General features: G+C 52.6%; 2 protein-coding genes across 3 annotated transcripts in view; both read right to left on the bottom strand.

Annotated features, from left to right (window-relative positions):
• Positions 1-1,119: 1,119 nt before the first annotated feature.
• The window catches only part of RBM4B (RNA binding motif protein 4B), a 23,318-nt gene continuing 4,409 nt past the window's right edge, over positions 1,120-20,028 (bottom strand). The window contains exons 1-4 of one of the 2 annotated variants that reach the window (XM_004682582.2): positions 10,539-10,694; positions 9,492-9,915; positions 4,106-4,782; positions 1,120-1,726 (exon numbers count right to left, since the gene is read on the bottom strand). In XM_004682582.2, coding sequence (XP_004682639.1) covers positions 4,115-4,782; positions 9,492-9,903 — 1,080 coding nt within the window. In that variant the 5' untranslated portion in view covers positions 9,904-9,915; positions 10,539-10,694 and the 3' untranslated portion in view covers positions 1,120-1,726; positions 4,106-4,114. Of the gene's footprint in view, positions 1,727-4,105; positions 4,783-9,491; positions 9,916-10,538; positions 10,695-20,028 lie in introns of those variants that run through there. The other variant, XM_012725304.1, reaches the window with a different exon arrangement.
• The window catches only part of SPTBN2 (spectrin, beta, non-erythrocytic 2), a 33,296-nt gene continuing 29,607 nt past the window's right edge, over positions 16,340-20,028 (bottom strand). The window contains exons 30-37 of the mRNA XM_012725303.1: positions 19,503-19,699; positions 19,054-19,196; positions 18,900-18,969; positions 18,787-18,837; positions 18,367-18,587; positions 17,976-18,149; positions 17,518-17,560; positions 16,340-17,192 (exon numbers count right to left, since the gene is read on the bottom strand). Of these exons, the coding sequence (XP_012580757.1) occupies positions 16,959-17,192; positions 17,518-17,560; positions 17,976-18,149; positions 18,367-18,587; positions 18,787-18,837; positions 18,900-18,969; positions 19,054-19,196; positions 19,503-19,699 (1,133 nt within the window). The 3' untranslated portion in view covers positions 16,340-16,958. The remainder of the gene's footprint in view (positions 17,193-17,517; positions 17,561-17,975; positions 18,150-18,366; positions 18,588-18,786; positions 18,838-18,899; positions 18,970-19,053; positions 19,197-19,502; positions 19,700-20,028) is intronic.

The following is a 20,028-nucleotide window of genomic DNA, read 5'->3' as shown; positions in this document are numbered from 1 at the left end:
CTACAAACCACTCTTTTTCCACCCAACTCTTGGTTCATGAAGGAATTCAAATCACTGGTAAGTGAATTCAGCTTTTTGTGCAAGGCATTACGGTATTCTGAAAATGGTCTGTTATGGGGAAACTTGCCCTTGATAAGTAAAAAGAACTTTGTATCTGCAACGTAGTTTTCTCAAGGACTGTTGAAAGGAGAAAATATTTCATATGGTCTGCAAGCCTTTTTTCCTGTAACTTGCTTTACCATCTAAACGGTTGTCCAACAATGGACAGTAAGTAGCCACTATCCCTAACTTTAACAAAATTCTAAGCCCAACTTGGTCAAGCAGATTTCAATATTCAGCTGCCACTAATCAGCTTACTACTGACCCAGCTTTTCTGCTTTACCGGCCACGTTTCAAATGTACAAACTGAACTGCAGAAGAATACTTTTAGCACAGCCCTAGTTTTGCTGGACTTGTGGATACAGAGCTATTTTAGAGACCTCAACTTTTCCCTTGCTTGATTCCTGCCATGAAGTCAAGCTGTGTTACCTGCTTGGTAAGGCCAGGAACACCTGTACATGGTTATTTTCGTCTCCACCTTATTTTATAGCATTTTACAGCACAATGCTGTCACTGCCCATCATTAGTACTCACTTTCCTGCTCAAAATACTGACATAGCTTCCCCTCTTTTGACTGACTTACCATACTCATTTATTGCAGGACACAATGGGAAAAGTGATCTCTTTGAAGTTTCTAAGTGTATGTAAGTGAACACAATACCATGAAGTCAAACTGCATCCACTCGCTAGGTCACGGGAGCTCTGGCTCACCTTTTCCTGATGTAACGTTTTGCTCTTGGGGGCTGGCTTACTATTACTAACATGAGCTTGCTAGCCTTTAACTGGAAAAAGCAGCTCTGATCATTGAAGAGAAAAGGAGCCTAACCACCAGCAGTAGGCTATTTGTCAATGTCTCCCGATGTCGGCTAATTCCTCCTCACTCACCCATTGTTAAAGCCTTATTACTTACCCCACTAAAACTTACTATCTACATCTAAATTTCAGACAGCTGTTCATTTGAATTTTGAGCTCCACACTGGGACAGCAGAAGATACTGGTGGTAAATAATAGTCACAAACAAAGTGTTAAAATGTTTATTTGTCAAAATATTTAAAAAAAAAATGTGGGAGGAGTGGAATAAAACAGGGCTAAATTTCAGCTATTGCTGCACCACGATCACAGGTCAGACATAAAAAAACAAAACAAACAAAACAACAACAACAAAAACCCCACCAAAACCCCAATGGTCCTAGCAATTTCAGAAGGTTAGGCATCAATGTTAAGAGTCCAGAGCTAACAGAGAAGAGCAAAAGGTGGCTTGCCACTACATGGTCATTCTAAAGGGAAAGGAGATGCTGCAGGTAGACAGGGAGAAGGGCTCAACCCTAAGGAAAGCAAGATAAGAGGGTTTCCACTGTACAGGAAAAAGGGGTGCCAGCATAATCCTTACCTAGGGCTGCTCAAAGGCTGAGAATATGAGGAACAGTGGAAAGCTACAAAGACTAGTATCAGGAGGAAAGAAAAGTCAACTGAAGAAGAATTAAATTAAGAAAGAAAACATAGTTGGTCACAAATTCCTTTGTTTACTGAAACATGAAGCAATGGAAACATCCCGGCAAAGGGGACCGCGCGGAGCAAGTTCTCATATATGACCGCAGCCCGAGGGTTCAGTCCGCAATTATCCTACCTGAAAGAGAGCACAACACAAGAGGCTTACACAGTGCCTGGAGAGCAGCTTGGCTCCTGGTCCCGTTCTGTATTCCAGGGGGGGAAAAAGAACAAAACAAAACCAAGTCAGACTGGCTCAAACTCACATCTCACTCATTACCTAGATGTCTACGGTGCTTGTATGGAAACCTACTCATAGCTCTACACAAGCTGCAGCCTACCCGGACACTGCTGTGTTGGCGATAAATACATCTTTCTCCTGTTCTTCTCCACCTCTTGGGCAAGACAACCTCTGTGACAAGACTACTGTTGCTGCAGCAAAGGGCGCACACACATCATGAAGAACCGTAATTTGGAGTTCAGGTGAAGCAAAAGATGCTAAGATGTCAAATAAGGCCAATCACGCGATCCTAAATTTGTTTTGTTCTAATCTTCCACCAAAAAAAAAAAAAAAAAAAAAAGTTTTCAAAAATGGCAATCACGAAAGCTATTAAAGTTTGAGGCTCAACCACCCTCCAGCACACCTCCATGTCCAGATTTCATGGCTTTAGAGCCACAATTCCAGTAGTTCCCTGATTGGTCAAATCTCCCTTACCAAGTCAAAAGAAAAAAAAAGTCTTAAAATTCTCTATTAGTCCACCGATGATGGGAACTCCAGACATCAATGGCTGGGGAGGGGGTGGGGGGAGTTAACTCACACCAAGTTCCTCTACTTATTACAAAGGGTCAAATCTTGGTCTTGATCTGTGTCAATCGACTTCAAAAGTTGTGACGTTCTTGAATCAGTTCTGCCAGGGTGAGACCTGAATTTGGATCCCCAACAGTTCTGCTGTGTTTCATCCTGGCAGCCTCATTAACATCAGGCTCCTGGGACTGCAACCAACTCAGGGTTACTCAGCCCATTTGAGGTTCACACCTGGAAGGTAAGTTGCTTTAAAAGTCATCACTAAAGAGAGGTTAGATGAACAACCACTGCTCGCAGTCAAACTGTACACACCCTCGAGCAATACCCTTAACTATTACAATACACGACTTCAGGACTGAACTCTGTAACATGCGAGAGAAGCAGAAGTCATCCGATAGCTGATCCCATCGGCTACAGCGCAGGTCTCCCCTCAGCACAGACCCAGCTGCATTTGCAGTAAAACTGACGCGGACCACAAGCTTAGTCTAAGTCTACCCACTTGACACGTGGGGGCGTGGTCCAGGGAGATGCCAGGTCTTTCCATGGCACTCTCGCTCACAGCTCGCTCTCTATTACACAGGCGCATGCTTTTCACTGCATAGAAGGGCAAATTCTTACCATTTCGTTTTATAGGTCAAAGGGATATGTTAACATACACTGGAAATTTAATCTTGCTAATAGGTCTCTTAATTCAGGGAAAGGAAAACCATGAAACTAGAAAACAACCATGGTGCCATTTCCAAACACATGAGTTTATCCATCTTGATATAAAAAATCTGATTATTCTTGCCATTCCATCATTTTTAGTGTACATTTGCTGAAGTAGGAAAAGTTAAATTTCCAGGATCACCAGCAATGGGATTTTATACATTAGAAAATTATATTTATCTAGTTTCTTAGATAATCCTCCAGCCAACCAACCAACCAACCAACCACTGGAAGAAACAGGAATCACCAGACCCTAGAGGGCACCACAGGCTTCACATCAATAGGCTTTAAATGCCCATGAAGTAAGTTGCTCTGTATAATTGAAGAGGAAAGAACAGGCCAGTAGCATCAAAACAACCCTAAAATACATAGGACTTTACTTGGCTTACAGATATATTAGAAGAGTTACCTCAGAGCAAGGCTCATGACTCAAATAGTGCTTTTATTAAACGGCAAATCTGAAGTTGTACTTAAAAGGCTCACTGTGACAGTCATTACTGTTCTTCATCTTACACCAGTGACTTGCACATTGGAAAGAGTGGGTTTTGGCCAGACAGGCCTGGGTTTGAGGTCTGGCGCGCGCTCTCCATTAGCAGATGGCTCTCCAGCAAAGTCCTCTCTGAGCCTTAGTTCCTGGTCGGTAAGGGCCCCCTGTGTAGCTTAAATGAAGCAAAGGACACACAGGGAGGGCACTCAAAAAGGTTACTGCTCTTAGCTTTCTGCAACCCAGATTTGCTTACAAGTGATTAAAAAACGATATTCTCACCGACAAACTGAGCTTTTGTTCTCTCAGACAGAACAAGCTGTGAGACTCGCACGCTAACACCTCAACAGGCCAAATGAACCTCTGGCCTACGCCGGCAACACATTTAAGACTAACAGGTACTTTCTACTTTCTGCAATCTGTCCTGCTACGCAAACAGGTGGCCCAAGCCGCCTCTGTGCAGCACGGACTGTTTTCAGGGGAACTAAACGAAATCTCAACCACACCCTCCCCGCTCTCACCTCCAGTTTTTAAAAGGCTGAGTACCGCGCTCGGTCCACATACTGCTCCCGCTCATACCGGGCCATGTCATACAGAGAATTCCGTGCAGCTGCTGAAGCCTGAGACAGCTCGCTCTCTGGCCCATAACCGTAGCCCTCGCCAACGGTGGGGAGCACAGCTGCAGCACGACGCAGGGGGCTCCTGTCCCTTCCGTAATAGGAGGAAGTCGTGGCAGCGGCAGCAGCCATAGCAGCCGAGGTGGCCGCAGCACCTGAGTTCTGCAACAGGTGCCTGTCGTAAGGATCGACAGAGGTGGAGTTGAGGTGACTGGTCACGGCTGTGCTCTGGACCTGCGGCAGGTGGGACATGGTCTGCTCTGCGTAGTTGTACGCGGAGGCCGCCGCCGCCGCCGCCACTGCCTCGTAGGAGCGGACCCGGTACCGCTTGTAGTAGTCGAGGGCTCCATAGGCGTCGTTGTAGTACACGGACTCCCCGTAGCCCATGGTGTACGGCGTGCGCACCGCTCCGTACTGCTCGTTATACTGCTCGGTGAAGTCCGCCACGCGGCCCGTTCGATCCACCGGGCACTCCTTGGACCAGTGCCCCTCCTTCCCGCACCGATAGCAGCCGCTCTGGTCCCCCATCCCGGGCGCAGTCCGAAGCCGGCTGGTGGACAACTGCACGTGCATTCGTTTGCCTTGGGAAAGCAGAGTTAAGATCTACTGTAACTCACCGCCATTCCTCCTTTGCCCCCCACGAAAGCAAGCCCGCTGCCCCGGAACGCACGCACGCCCACAGCCGGCAGCTCTGATGCGGCAATGCCCTCCCGAAGCTGCCGAAGCTTCAACACAGGCGAGCGCTAGCAACTGGAACCCTCAGAGGCCACCTATACTTTCTACTCAGACCAGGTAGACTAGATGCCCTCCTCCTCTTTCCACAACTTCCCTTCCCTGCCAATGGAAACTGCAGTTTCCACTTTTCACTTCTAAGGCGGCTGTTATGACCATTCAAACCCTGCTAACACTTCAGGTCAACCCAACATACCTCAGTTATGCCAGCCTCTCACCATCTTACTCAAGGTCACAGGCCTGGGCTTTGGCTGCAGCTTACAGACCTCAGCAGTCTGTCCCTCGTCACCCCCAGTCATGTTTACAGGTGCTCCCAGAGAGCTATGCTGGTTACATAAATCACAACTGACTCATCATCTGCTTCCTCTCCAGTGCCTCTAAGAGTTGTAAAACCCTCCAGATTTCAATCCCACCCCACTTTTTCCAGCAAGGGTGAGTCCATACCTACTGTACAAAAGAAAAATACTTAACCATCAACAAGAGTTAGAAAGATCTAGAAGCAGCACTAGTCTTTAGGGAAAGTGCTCCCATGGAATGGAAAGATCAGTATCTCATCCTACCATATCACTTCTTTACGGAGGATTACCTGTTTGTTACCAAGATGCAACATGTGCCCAAGGGCTTCTACGCTCCCATAAGAACAAGTCACATCCATACTCTCAGGAAGTGACCAGCACTAGGCGGAGCCGGAGAAGAAAAGATCTGTGCCCTGGCCTTGCAATCGCCAAGCTCAGGGACCCTCACTGATGAAAGCATCCAAGGTGTTTAAAGCAATTTGGAAAAGTGTTCCTGGCAATCACTTAATTTAGTCCCAGATTTGGAGTCAGGTCAGTGCCTTTTCAACCGTGGCCAACAGGCAGCCAGTGCAGGTGTAGAGAACAGGGGCTTCAAGTCACTCTTAAGGGCGACTCAGAACAAACCCCCCTCCGCGATCGTCAGTTCCTCTCTTTAACAGACCTTGTTCTGGACGCAGCTATGCGATAGGATAGGAGACGGCAGCCAGAACAGCGCCATGCACTGACCCTGGGAGGGAGCGGGCTAGTGCAGTAACATCACTTTAGTCAAGCTCAGTTCTGCCCAATGTCAGATTCCTACCACCCCAGTTTTTTTTGTGGTTGCTGCCTCTAACGTAAAACCCTTGCAGAAAGAGGTGCTCAGGCCTTTGCCTCCAGGTGCTGGGAGAGTCAGCCCCCACCATCACCACTGACAGTCGCAGACACCAAACGGCAGTGCAGCATTCAGCCACACTCCATTGCTTTCCGAGCTGTAAAGATTCCCACTATAATTCTTAGAAGGTAACTAGGAGCACATGCTAAAACTACGCTTCAAACAGAAACACAGCACTTCTTGCCCCAACTTCTATCCATAACTAGAATTAGAGCATTACAACCCACTTGGCTTTCAAACATGCATGGTGATATTAATAGGTGCAAAAGACACAACCTATGTTCTAGCAGTCAATCCACCTGTTCTGCTCCCCCGTTTCTGGTGAATCCTCTCACCCCCGGAACCTCTGGCCTGTACCCCAGTTCTTGTATGCATACATAAATCTTTAAAAAATAAGCTACCTAGAACTAAAAGATCTGTAAATAGAAGTGTTAGTTTTCTCCCCCACACAATCTTTCCAAATTAGTAACTAAGCCTCCAATTTAAATCCCTTTTAATAACTAAAAAACACTGTGCTCATTACCTTAAGTAAACAGCACAAAGGACACTGAAAGGTGAAATTCAACCACTCCATTTGGAGTAGCCAAAAATGTACAGATTTTTCTGAGGCCTCCGAAAGTTACTGAAATGTGCTGACAAAATTATTGAGAAATCTAGTCCAATAAAAGTGTTTCCTGGGCCCTCCCTGGTGGCACAATGGGTTGAAGCTCCAAAGTAGCCAAGGCAGCTGCGGTGCTAGTTAGATCCTGCTCCAGGTGACCACACAGACATGGTGAGGAGACCTGCCCTGTCTCCCCACTGCTCCCCTCAGCAGTATACTTTGTCGATCTGCCTGTTCGGCTGTTCCCCACTCTGTCTCTGGGGAGTCCTCTCGCTGAACCTGCACCTCTGGCCTGCACCCCAGTTCTGTATGCACAAATAAATCTTTTTTTAAAAAAAGTTTCCTTTGGAAAGCTGAAGGATACTCAAATGCTGAGAGAGGGGCTTCCTGGTAACCCGAGCACCTACCACATGCTGGGAACTGTAGCAGCAACTAAGAATCCTCCACTTTAATGCTTGTTTGCATACTGGAGGGAAAAAAAGAGACACCTGCACTCTTACATATAGTTCCCAATTTAGCTGCCTGAACTACTTGGAACAGCTTGTCAGGGTCTTCCAATGCAAACTATCTGCTAACTCAACATCTAATCAGTTCACTATTGCTTGTGGAGAAGAAACATCCTGAAAGATGCCAATAAGTTCAGATTCTGGGCTTCCTTTTTGAAGTCCTACATAGCAGAAGCCCTCAACGACAGCCATTAACATACAAAGGTTCAGAAGGTGCCCGAAGGGCACACTTCAGCTGTCCTAAAAGACTTCAAAAAAAGACAAGCTGATCTCTGGATTGTTTTTTCCTGAACAAATGCAACTTTGCTCCAGCTTAAAGAGTCAAGACCAGGACAAACTAATGCTAAACTTTCTCTTCTCACCTTAGGGAAAAAAACAAAGCTGGTTATAAAACATGATCTGCATAACTCAGTGTCTTCTCCAAAGGGCCAGGCTAAGAATGAAAACCAAATAAAGGATTTTCCTTCTCCAGTGATGAATGAAGATTCTAAAAATCGCTCGGGTCAATCCTTGTTATTCAAATTTCCATCTACTACAATAACTAAAGTTGCCTTTACAGTAAACCACTCCTCTCCGAGTCAGTTCCCCACTAACTGGCTGCTGTTTACCTGCTTTAGGCCACCCTCTTATTCAATGGTGTATTAGAAAACATAAGGCCACAGTATTACACTATTAGGCACATCTTTGCCAATCTGTACCCGATTTTAGTTGCATTCTTTATACACTTCGCACATTACCTTTCAAGAGAAAGCACCCATTTCCTGCCACTGTCCAGTCACAATCCCCTCCCCCATCAAACAATACTTTGAAACTGTTTAAAGTGCAATAGTTCTCCAGAATAAAAAACACATAAATGGGAAGTGTAAACAGAGAAAGCTATCGCATTTTAAAAAGTTTCTAACCCTACAAAAAACACATTACTGCAAACAACTCTCACCTTTCATTATAGACCAAATTTACTGACACTTTCACATCTATCCCCTCATTCTGGCCTCACCACAATCCTGGAGGAGGCACCCCACAAATAACTCTGTTTTCTAAGGAAGGAAACTAAGCAGAGAGAAGTTAAAGACTTGTTCAAGGTCATTCAACTAGTTAAGAGTAGCAAGACTCCATGTCTCTGCCCTGCGTCTGCAGAGTAGGTCAAGGCCAGGGCGCCCTGGCAGCAGCCTAAGCCTAAACCTGACACACTAGTTCGCAGGCGCCAGCTGCTGGCCTTCTTACCCTTTCCTGCCCAATTTTTCTTTTCCCATTTGTTTTCCAGGCCAAGCAGGGCACCCGTAAGTGTTCCTTAGCAATCCTGAGTGGCACTTGGGCAAAAATGGTGTTAATTTATGAACCGGAAACGTGGCTGTAAATGTAGTCCAAGGTGATACCGGCAACGAAAACCTGTAGAACAGCACTGCAGAACTTCCCATGCTACTGGAAAGATTCTGCACCTGTTCTAATATGGCAGCCACCAGCCTCATGCGACCTGAGTGCTGGAAATGTGCTCAGTAAAACAGAGAAACTGAATTTTACATTTTACTTTCAGTAGCCACACGTGGCTAGTGGCTACCGTATCAGCAAAGCTCTAGAACCTTCAGAAAAGCCCTTGTGATACTGAAGACAGTACTTCCACTATTAGTATAAACAACATAATATGCTGTACAGTCCTATGGATGCACAGGACCAGCATCGGCATTCCACGTGATATTTTTACAAATTTCCTTTTTTCCCCTTGGGGGAAAAAACAGTAGATGAGAAGAATAGTCTGTGGTGTGGGTTTTGGATCTGCCTGTATAGATCACAAACTGAACAGATTTGAGCACTCAAAAGATACTCTTCCAAACCCAGGCTCCCCACCCAGATTTAGACTCTGGGGACTCGTGGAGGCTTTTCCCTCCTCTTTCGTGCCATCACCCAAAGCCGTAAAGAGTGGGAGTCCCAGCCTTAAATGTCTGAGTATTTTTGGGCTTCCTGGTCGTAACAAAAAGCAGGTGAGCCAGGCGTTAATCTTCCTTTCTCCCACTGGGTTCTATACGCCCAGGCAGATTAAACTGGCAACATGCAGGCAGAAAGACTGCAGGATAAAGTGGCCCCCAGTCTGATTCAACAGTGTGTGGCAGAACATCTTGGTAAACATTTGCTTCCACGAGTGCTTAAGAATAGCAATCGTACAAGCTATTATTTCCAGCTAAAACAGAATGGGAGGGTGCCACCCCGAACCCCAGAGTCCTGTGTTCTTGCCTATGTCTTGAGCTAGACCCCACTCAGTCCTGCCACCCACCCCAGAGCAGTTCACCTTGAAACTCTGTGTTGTCAAGGCCCCTGATGGCCTCCACCGCATCCTCTGCCCGCTCCATGTGGACGAAGGCATAATCTTTCACGATGTCGCACTCGATGACCGGGCCGTACTCCTCGAACTTGGCCCGGAGCTCCTGGTTGGTACAGGTGGGGCTGATGTTGCCCACATGCAGCTTGGTGGAAGCTTTGCTCTTATTCTTGCTGGCTTCCACGTTGATGTTGACCCCGTGCAGCTTGTAGTGGTGCAGGTTGCGGATGGCATCCTCAGCCGCCGTCTTGTCCTCTATGTGCACAAAGCCGTAGTTCTTAATGATGTCACATTCCAGCACCTTCCCGTACTGCTCGAAGAGGGAGCGGATCTCCTGCTCTGTGGCCTCCCGGGGCAGGTTTCCGATGAACAGCTTCACCATCCTGACAAGAGCCTGGGAGAGAAGGAAGGAGGTTTCCAAAGTTAGGGGTGGAGCCGGTATTTCAGGGGACTGCCTTTTCGGTTGAGCCTCCAGAAGTCCTTGGCACCTTCCAGACCCTCACTCGCAGGCGCCTTGGTTTTTCTTAAGCAGCTGGGTCGTGTGTGACAAGCGAGCAGGAGGTCGGGGATCAGGTGGGACTGCCTAGTTCGTCATCTCAGTGAAACCAGGCGCACTCCAGTAAGAGGACCAGCTGTTTCACGCCTTAAAATGCTCTTGGGGGGCAGGAAAGCAGGGAGTCCAAGCGGGGGCAGGAGGCATTTATCTGGGCGGCCCTGGTAGCAAGGTTTTGGAGGGAAACCTCTGGCCCTCTTCTCGGTGCTGTATCACCTTTCAAGATACTCTAAGGGTAAAAAGGCTCCCTCAGCCCCAAACCGAGACCCCCCCCTCCGCGGCCCAACCTCCAGCCCGACGCCCCAACAAAGACCGGCCCCGACCCCTGCCCCGCCCCCTCCGGAGACCCGGCCCCGCCTCCTCCCGTTGTCTTTCCCGAACCGTCTGCCGCCAGAAGAGAGACCCGAGGCCCAGGTCGAGTCCGCCCTCGGACTCCCCACACACCCACAGGTTCCCCCTCGCACCTCCGGGTGGCGGCGGCGGTGGCGGCGGCTCCCGCGTCAGAGAGAACCCTACAAAATGGCGACGGCCGCTCGAGCCTCGGCGCGACCGGGCCCCTTCTCGCGCGCCAGCTCACGCACGCGCGAGTGCGCGCTGCCGCCCGCTCCGCCCCCTCTCGGATCAGGGCAGCCAATCCGGCGGCCGCTTACAAATGGCCGCCCGCGGCGCGGCGCCCAGCCACCCGGTCTCGGGGGCGGGGCCAGATGGTGACGCCACTGCGGAGCGGGGGTCAGCCCGCCCCCAGTCCCGGTTAGCCAATCAGCACTCAGGAAGGGGTTGGGCGCTCCACGTCAGAGGGGCCCGGACGCTACCATTGCGGCGGCGGCGGCTGGAGAAGCCCGCGGGAGTCGCTCTCCATCACAATGGAGCGCGCTGCTGGGCCCGCTGGGGAGGGGGAGGGGCGCGGAGGGGCGCGGAGGGGGCGGCCGGTGACAAAGGGTTATCGCTGGGTCGCGGGAGGGTCCTTGTCGGCGGACTGGGCCTGCCTCCGGGCTGCGCGGGGCAGCACACCGGACTCGGCACCGGCCCGCCGCCGCCTCAGCCGACCCAGTCGTGTTTTGAAGAGCTTAAAGCACAATTTTAAAGCAAACAGCCGCGAGGAGGCTGCGAACCAAAGCGCGCGGGGCCGGGCTGGCCCGAGAGGCGGCCTCCGGCCCGCGCCGAGTCCGGTGTGCTGACTGGCGCGTGGGCTGGCTCTCGCTGAAGAGCAGGCTGTGCCTGGGTCGCCCTCACGGCCCCTGGGCGCGCCAAGCGCCCACGGAACACGGTGTGGAGGCCCAGAGGTTCCTTGGTTTGGGGGTGCATCAGGGGCTCCACGGCCACACCAAGCTGCTGCAGGACTAGGCACCCGGAGTCCCCGGCATTTACCGGCGTTGGAAATTTCAGTCGTGGCCAAGGGCACCTCCTGGTGGCGAAAGGGACGCTACTAGGTGGCTCACTCCGCGCCTGCGGTCGGGTCCGAGGAGACTGAAGGGCTGCGCTTATCTCTGAGGAGCGCAAGCCAGGGTGGCTGTTGTCCCCTTTCCCGGTGACTCCCAGAAGCGGATCTGATGGCATCCGCACACTTTGCCCCTGAATTCGCTTTGCCTCCCTGTCATGTCCCAGGGTGTGAGAGACACTGTCCCCCCTATTTCAATAACCTCGATGTTTGTCTTCCATCTAACTCTGGCTCCCTCCGTTCTCCTCTGGGGCATTTCCAGTTTCTTTCTGGGCTCAGGAACCTGAGAATAGGAAAGGCCTCTCAAGTGGGGTTACCTGGGATTAAACTTGGTCTGAAAACATTGCATACAATTATATATTTTGAGAGAAAACACATTCATATAACTTGAATTATAGTGTAACAGGGTGGTCCCCAAGAAAAGGGGAAGATCCAGGTTCCCTAACCCCCCACGTTGGGCGCCAAATCTGCTACAGGGGGGGGGAATCACTGAACCCCCAAACCTGCCTTCTCTAAATAGGTTCTGCCATCCGCTGCATTAAGGCAAGACATAAGGGCTTTAATGGAAAACAACTTTAATACAATGAGTATACAATACAGAAAAGACAAAGAATATACTTTCTAAATCAAACCCCCAAAGTCACCCATCCCCTTGTGGGTAAAAGTCTACGCAAGAGGGGTTGGTCCAGAGCAAGGCCTGAAAGCCCGCCTCAAGCCTAAAGCATCTGGCAGGAACCCATGGCAAAGGGTCAGCCATGGCCAGACAAGTCTGGGAGGAAAAGAACAAAATCAGAATCAGGATAAACCTGCCATAGTCGACCTCCCCACAGGCCTCTCACCCACATCGCTTTCAACCAGTCCAGGGCCAAGAAGCAAGCATGGTTTCTTGCACATCTCTCTGCTCCATGTGGCTTCCTCAGGTCTCCTCTGGCTCTCTATGCTTCCTTCTTCTCCAGACATCTCTCTTCTCAGCTCCACCCTCCTCCTGGGTGGGGCAAGGAACCAGGAACTTCCCCTTTTCCTGGGGACCACCCTTACAATAGTAGATTGTTAGAACTGTTCTATTTTGTTACTGTTCTCGTTCACCTTCATACACTGGTTCACCTTTATACACTGTGATTTGGTTCCTGCCCTCTCCGATACCCCAATTTTTCTGAGGTCACCGAGGTGAATGTACTGTTAACATTTCATCCTTCTAGAATGTTTTTTCCATTCACCATCCTTTTCTCCTGTGTTTGCATACCTTTTCTTCTCAGAGCTCTGACTGCACTATCTCATCTTCCTTGCTGACAATATACTAATATTTATTTTATTATTGCAAATATCTGGATGCTTTTTTGAAGATTTATTTATTTTGGTGTAGGAGAACTAGGGCGTAGGCCAAAGGATTCTCCAGAGACAGAGGGAGGAGCAGAGCAAGCAGATCCACTGACTACAAGGCTGAGGGGAGCAGCGGGCAAGCAGGAGGGTCAGCTCCCTGGCCAGGGCCAGAACTAAAAGCCATAGCGTTAACAGCACTGAAACGCAACCCCTAGGCAGCTGGAAAGGCCCTGTGTGGGGTTTTGTTACAGTTGGTTTCTTCTAATATGAATCTAAACAACATCCCTCCATTGTGGATTTGGGAAAATTATGTAAATGATGTTGTCTAGCAGTCCCCTTGGATACATTCCAAGATTTCCAGTGGCTGCCTGACATGTGGATAGTGCCAAACTCTATATATGGTTTGTTTTGCACTATTTTTACACTCATATACCATTTATCAACTAGGTACAGTAAGGGATTAACAACAACAATAATGAAATACAACAGTTGTAACAATCTACTATAATTAAAGTTATATGAATATGTTCTCTCTCAAAATATATTATTGTATGCAATGTTTTCAGACCAGATTTAATCCCAGGTAACTGAAACTATGGAAAGTGAAGCCCTGGGTAAAGGGGGGCAACTCTTTACCTCACTGCTCCTGATTTGTCCACGAAGTGCTAAGTCACGGTGTGCGATGGATCTCTCACTACTGAGTAACACCCACCGGGTGTACCTAGTGCTTCTGGGTGTAGGAAAGTCACGTTGCTTCCAGTTCCCCACTGTCATAAATGAGGCTGCAATTAACATTCTAGTGCCGTGTCCTAATCCTAATGGATGTAAGTAAGAACTTCGGGGAATATAAATCCAGAGAAATGTTAGGCTGTGGGGCTGGAGAGGATCCTGGAATGACTTTGTCGAAGTTCGTCTTATCATGCCTCCGTAGTGCCAGGTTGTTTTCTGGAAAAAGGTAGCTTTTTACCCCTGCCCCCGAACTGCAGCATGAAGGAACCCCTGTATCTCAATGTCTGTGTGATTGTTTTCCAATTTTTGTCAGTCTCATTGCATTTCTGACTACAAATGATTTTAAGAATCTCTGCTTGTATTTTGTAAATTCACGGCTTTTGCCTATTTTTCTTGTCAGGTGGCAGTCTCCTTGTTGCTGAGTTGCAGGATTTTCTTGTATATCCTAGATATTAGTCTCTTTTTAGCTTCACATATCTTCTCTCATCCCGCTAACTAACTTGGTCTGTGGTTTGTCCTCCATTGAACGTCTGTGCTGCTGAAATGGACCCTATAGAGCAGTGCTGAGCCAATAGAAATCTAGTGAAAGCCACACAGGTCACTGAAAACTTCTAGTAGACACTTTAAAAAGAGTAAAAAAAAAAAAAATGAAATTAACTTTGATACTTTGAAACCCAGTCGAGCTAAATTAGTACCCATTTGCTATAGAACTGATATCAAAACAACCGAACTCTTTTAAATTCTTTTTTCTCTTCAAAATATGGCAAGCATTTGGACTCAAGCACACCTTGCTTCCGGCCTAGCCACATTCCACAGAGCACCGGCACTGGACAGTACGGATCAGTGCTCGGAGGAGGGGGTAGCTGACCGCAGACGCCTTTCTCTGATGACCCCTTCGCCACCTGCCCAGACCTCCCTTGCGATCTGTGGGGCCTGCATCGTCATTTTTGTTGGGTCATGAAGACTTTTCACTTGTATTTCTCGTAAAAAAAATCTCCATACCAATCTCCGGGGGTTTCACCGAAGTGCATCCCTGCCCCTGGGCAGAAGGTGGAGTTCCTTCTTCACCAACCTTGCCCATATTTGTTAATTCTCTTCCTTTTTATACCGGACATTCTCACAGAGGTGAGATGGAGCTCACTGTGGCGTAATTTGCGATTCCCTTAGTTAGAGACATTGAACCACTTTTCACGCGTGTACACCGTCTGACCGTGTTACAAGGGCCTCCTTGTCTTTGGTCTTGTGTCCCCTCGCTGCTCCATTCTGTCATCTTCCCTGGCACTGACCTCACCAGCTCATCCTCTTCTGTCTTGTGCCTAAGGCTGGGTACCAGCTGCCACCTGCTTGCAGGGGATGCCCAGACCCCACCTCCACCTCTCTTCCCAGGACGGGCTGCCTCTTGGGACCATTTCATCGTGACATTTTACACGTTAAAATGTGAAACCCTCTTCATTCATAGCAGGAGTATAAAGGATCAGGCCAGAAATTCATAATAATAATGAACAACGATCTACCAGAGACATTGTAGGGCGGTGGAGTGGGGAATGGGATCAAAAATGGTGGGGGGAGGGAAGTGCACTGGACTGTGGTGACGGCACAGGGTGATCTGGTGATGGGAAGTCTGCGGGGATTACAACTGAGATGGAAAAAGGCACAAAATGATGTAAAAATAAACTATTAGATAAAATTTTTAAAAACTTCCCCAAAAACGTGAAACCCACATGCACATCCTTCTAAAACTTTCGCTTACAGCTTCCAACACTACCCCCATCCCACCTTGCCACCATAGCGCAAATGCCCAATTTCCCAGGGCTGTCTCCTCCTCCACACACCAGAGGGCTCGCGGTTGTGGCTGAAGTGCGGGGGAGGGGGTCTGACGTGTGGCTGTGTCCACGTGTGGCTGTGTCCTTCCACGTGATTCACATCACACTCACCCACGTGGTTGCCATGGATGACTTCTGAATCTGCTCCCCTGAGGGTGGCTTCCCTCTGGGCCCCTGTGGCCCACCAGAGTTCACGCCTGGAGGCCCTTCTGGGCTGGTGCCGGGCCTGACACCCCCGCTTTCATCCCCACTGAGTCCTGTGGGGTTTACGCCAGGTCTGGAGGCTTACATCTTTCCTGGAAAGATGTTCTCTGAGGCACGAAAATGAATGGTGGTCAGGTGTGTGTGGGAAGTGGAGCAAAGCTTTTCTGTGGGCTGCCACCCGAGCGGGTACTACTGCCCGGCCGCCTGCCACTGCCAAGTCCCCAGAGGCAAGGGCGAAGCCTTCCACCCTTCTGGGATGTCTGGTGCCTGCAGATATGTTTGCGGAGGGCTGCACCTCATGGCCTCCCAGGAAGAAGTCCTGGCTGAAGCGTACCCCCAAGGGGGGGGTGGGCTCGAAGTCAGCTGGGTTGCCCCGTACCAAGCTCACTCTGGGGGGCTGGTGCTGCGGAGTCTGGGTGTTTGCTGTGTGGGGCAGTCAGCCTTCACTTCTGAAGACGGTTGTGGCAGACCAGAAGTAGTCATTCCTGGCCTTTCCACAGCAACGAGGCTTATTCACCTCGTCCTGACCTACGGTGACCTTCTTTGGTCCAAAGAGAGGCCCCATGTGGGCCCACCGGCTCACCAGCGGTCGATGTGGGAATGAGACCCCACGGGAGGCTCTTGGAATACAGGTAACGTGGGCCTTGGGCAGCTTGGTGGTGGGCATTAGTGCCCTGGCGGGAAGCCGGGAGGCCAGGAACTGGGGGCCCAGAGGGCTGGGGGGCCGGGGGATTGGGCAGAGAGGCTTGTGCTTGAGAAGCAAAGACACCAGAGGCGGTTATAAGAGAAGCTGAGCCGTTTAATCACCTCCTTGGCTAGACTCGAGGCTGTGGTTGCCTCAGACAACTCACACCTGGAAGCCTTGAGTCGCTGGAGATGGAGAGGCCGCTGGAGTCAGGGGTGGGCAGGGCTGGGGAGGGAGCTCCTCTGACTCCTCACTGGCAGTCTCGCCCCCGGGGCCTGCGTCAGCTCTGAGAGGTTCCTGGCTGTCCCGGGGCGGACCTGCGTGCCCTAGCTGAAGGACCCTGAGGCAGGGGCAGCTGGTCCCCACATGCCTGTGGCCTGTGTCCAGGGTGTGGCACTGTCTGTGGTGGGGGAGAGGCGGGAGGCTGAGGGGGGCGGGGAGGAACGGGGGCGTGAGGTTGGGGGTTGCCCGGGTCCCACCACCAGTCCGGAATTAAATAGCAGAAGAGACGGGCTGCCCTTGGGAACACTGACTGGTCCCCAGAGACAGTTCCTGGTGGTGGGTTGACTCTGGCAACAGACCCTAGCAGCAGGCAGTTGTCCTGACAAGAGAGTGGTCCCTGTCGACAGTCCCTGGCAGTTTCCTGAACAGAGGGAAGGAGCTGGCCTGGGAGTCTGGCCCCCAACTACTTGCTCTTCTTGAAGAAGCTGAAGCGTTTTTCTCGCTCTCGTTCTCTGCCGTCCTTGCTGCGAAGCACGACAGGCCCCTCGGCCCCGACGGGGGAGACAGGGGGCATGGTCATGGCCCGGGTCATGCCCCGGGTGGCACTGGGTCCCGCCGGCTCATCAGGCTCGCCGGAGGCCGAGGACGCAATGGTGATGGCCGCGTTCACTACCCGCAACCACGAGCTCATTTCTGCCTGCAGGGGGCATGGAAGGAACTGGTCAGGGTTGGGGAGCAGGCGCACCAGGGCACCCGGGCTGAGGACGGTGGGGAGCACGAGAGGAGGGGCCTCAGATTGGAGCACTTCATCTCCTTGGGACAAACACCCCCTTGGTAAGAGGGGGACGTAACTTCACGCTGCCTTTATGAACAGCCTCAGCCCTGTGGGTTGTCTCGCTGCTGTGAATGAGACACTCAGGAAAGAGAGAGGCGAGGGAGGAAAAGGGGACCAGTGCCTGGAAGGTTCTAAGATAGAAACACTTCTTATCTTAGGGAGAAAAAAGGAGAAGAGAACAGCTCACCTCATCCTTGGCCTGGAATAAATACTCTTTCCCGTCCTGTAAGCTGTTGGGAGGGAGGGTCTCAGCCGGGACCCGAGAGCTCGCCCTGCAGCCCTCAGGTTCCCAGGACCCAGCAGAAGCAAACCCAGAGGTGTACCCTGCCACTCAGGCCAGGCCCTGGCAGCAGGCTGCAGACTGGACCCTGGCGGGCCCCGGGCGGGGAGGCGCCTGCCCTGCGCTCGCATTCCCAGCCAGGGTGGTTCTCAGCCTGGCCTCATCAGCCCTCAGGTCTGCATCTTGGTGTTCCGGCCCCCCGAGTGCAGATGGTGGGCAGAAGCCACACTCTCCTTCCCCCGAAATGTACCTCGATTCCCTCTGGGCCCAGCTCGGGGCTCCCCTTCGATTCCCTCTGGGCCCAGCTCGGGGCTCCCCTTCGCCCTCTCCCCGCCAGCCCCCCGCCCACTGAGGGCGGTTCCTACCCCAGCTTGAAGACATGCTTGCGCTTCCGGTAGTCCAGGGCCACGCTGCCCTGGGCCCTGGCCAGGCTGACGGGCACCTCCCCGTGGTAGGGCACTCCCGCGCCCGCCGCCTTCGCGTCCTTGTAGAAGCCCAGGCTCCCCCGCCGCAGGACACAGTACACGTTCTGCCACGACCTGGTGGGCAGGTGACAGGCCGGCCTTGGTGGCAAGGCCCCTGGGGTGGCTGGGGGTGCTGGGACGCCCCCGTGCCACTCTTGCCTTCAAGCTCACCCATGTCGTCCTACCCGCCTGGCCCGCCCAGCCCCACCTGCTCCTTCCCAGGGGTGCCGCTCCCACAGGGCCCCCACCCGCCTCCCGGAAGGGGGCCCGGGCAGCGCAGGCCAGGCCACACCTGTTGGCGGCCTTCTTGCCGAAGGCCTCCATCTCCTGCTTGCGGCACAGCATGCCCTCCATCTGCTCCTGGGCCGACGGCTCCGGGCCTCGCGGGGGCAGGCTGGCCCCCCGGGCTGGCTCGGACGACCTGCTCTGTGGCATGGCAGGAGGGGCCGGGCCCCGCGGCCGGGCCTGCCTCTCACCCCCAGGCCCGTTGGCTTCGTCCCTTGGACCTGAGCCCTGCGCAGAATGAAGGCGCGTCGGGGCCCAAGGACAGGTGGCAGCGACTCCGCCGGCCGCCCGAGCGCCTCTAAGGTGGTCTCGCCCTGTGTTCCCAGAAAGCCTCCGCCTGCCCCCCCAGTATTCCCAGCACCCGCCCACACCCCTCTGCTGCTTCGTCTCCCAGTGGTCAGCACCCCCACCTCCAGGAGAAACTCACAGGCCCTTCCGGAAGGCCGCCCTGCTCAAGCTTCTGCTGTTCCGACCGTATCTGCAAGGGGAGGGAGGTGGGGGGAGGGGCCGGGATTCTGAGGGGCACGGGATGGTGGGCACCTGTGGGGAGTCTGTGCAGACCCCATTAACGCTGGCAGGCTGCGTGGTCGCAGGCAGGCGGGGGTGGGCTCTGGAATGGCAGGAGTGACGGCGAGTGAGGTCCGGGGTTGCTGAGCCCCGGCCACAGGGGCCCAGCCCGCGGCCCGGCTCTCACCCGTCCCGGGCGGTCTCGGGGGCTGTCCGGCTGCCCGCTGGGTCCCCTGCAGGCACGCTGGCTGCGGGCTCCGGAGCAGGGGGCTGTTTCCGTCGCTCCTCCTCTTCCCGCTTTCTTTTCCTCTCCTTCTCCTGTTCCTCCAGCTGTCAAAAATTTCTGAGGTCAGAGGGCAGATGGACTCGTTTAAGAGGACGGGGAGGCTGAGGAACGTGAAGCTCTCTCAACCCCAGTGGGAGGGGCCCGGAAGGAGGGCGGGCTGGGGTAGGGGCAGTGGGAGGTGCCGCTGGCTGACGGAGCTCCGGGCAGCTTTTGACCTCCTGAGCTGGAACCACTGACAGCAGGCTCGAGGCATCTGGGAGACACCGCAGGGGGAGAGAAAGTCCTCCTGCGGGAGCCAGCACGAGGCCTGGGGGGCGGGGGCAGGCGTGCCGGGGTCCCGTCACCCTCACCGCAGTGAGCTTCTCCAGCGCGCTGAACCGCTCCTCCCAGGCCACTGCCGACTTCTGGAAGGCCTCGTGCCGCTTGATGAGGCTCTCCACCTCGTCCACTGTGCAGCCCAGCTCAGCGCTCCGCACCAGTGGCTCCTGGCTGCACAGCCAGGCCTCTGCCATGCCCGCGTCTCTCCCAAACACGAGCACCTCCAGAACTGCAGGATGGGGGCGGCAGGGAGGTGGCAGGTCGGAGAGGGCGCTGAGCCACGGCAGCCTCGAGCCAGGGACACAGGGAGAGCCCCAGCCCAGAGCAGGGGGGCAGGGCCGGAGTCTCGAGGTAGACACCCAGGGCTCCTGGCGGCACCTGGTCTGGAAACTACAGCACAGGAGGCCCAGCGCCTGTCCCAGGCCCAGCGCCTGTCCCAGGCCCAGCACCTGTCCCAGGCCCAGCACCTGTCCCAGGTCCAGCACATGTCCCAGGCCCAGCACATGTCCCAGGCCCAGCCCCTGCCCCAGGCCCAGCCCCTGCCCCAGGCCCAGCCCC

Source organism: Condylura cristata, unplaced genomic scaffold (assembly GCF_000260355.1).
Source record: "Condylura cristata isolate star-nosed mole 26May11 unplaced genomic scaffold, ConCri1.0 scaffold00015, whole genome shotgun sequence".
Taxonomy (NCBI): Eukaryota; Metazoa; Chordata; class Mammalia; order Eulipotyphla; family Talpidae; genus Condylura; species Condylura cristata.
Note: the sequence above shows the minus strand (reverse complement) of the source record. Positions and strands in the feature narration are given on the sequence as shown.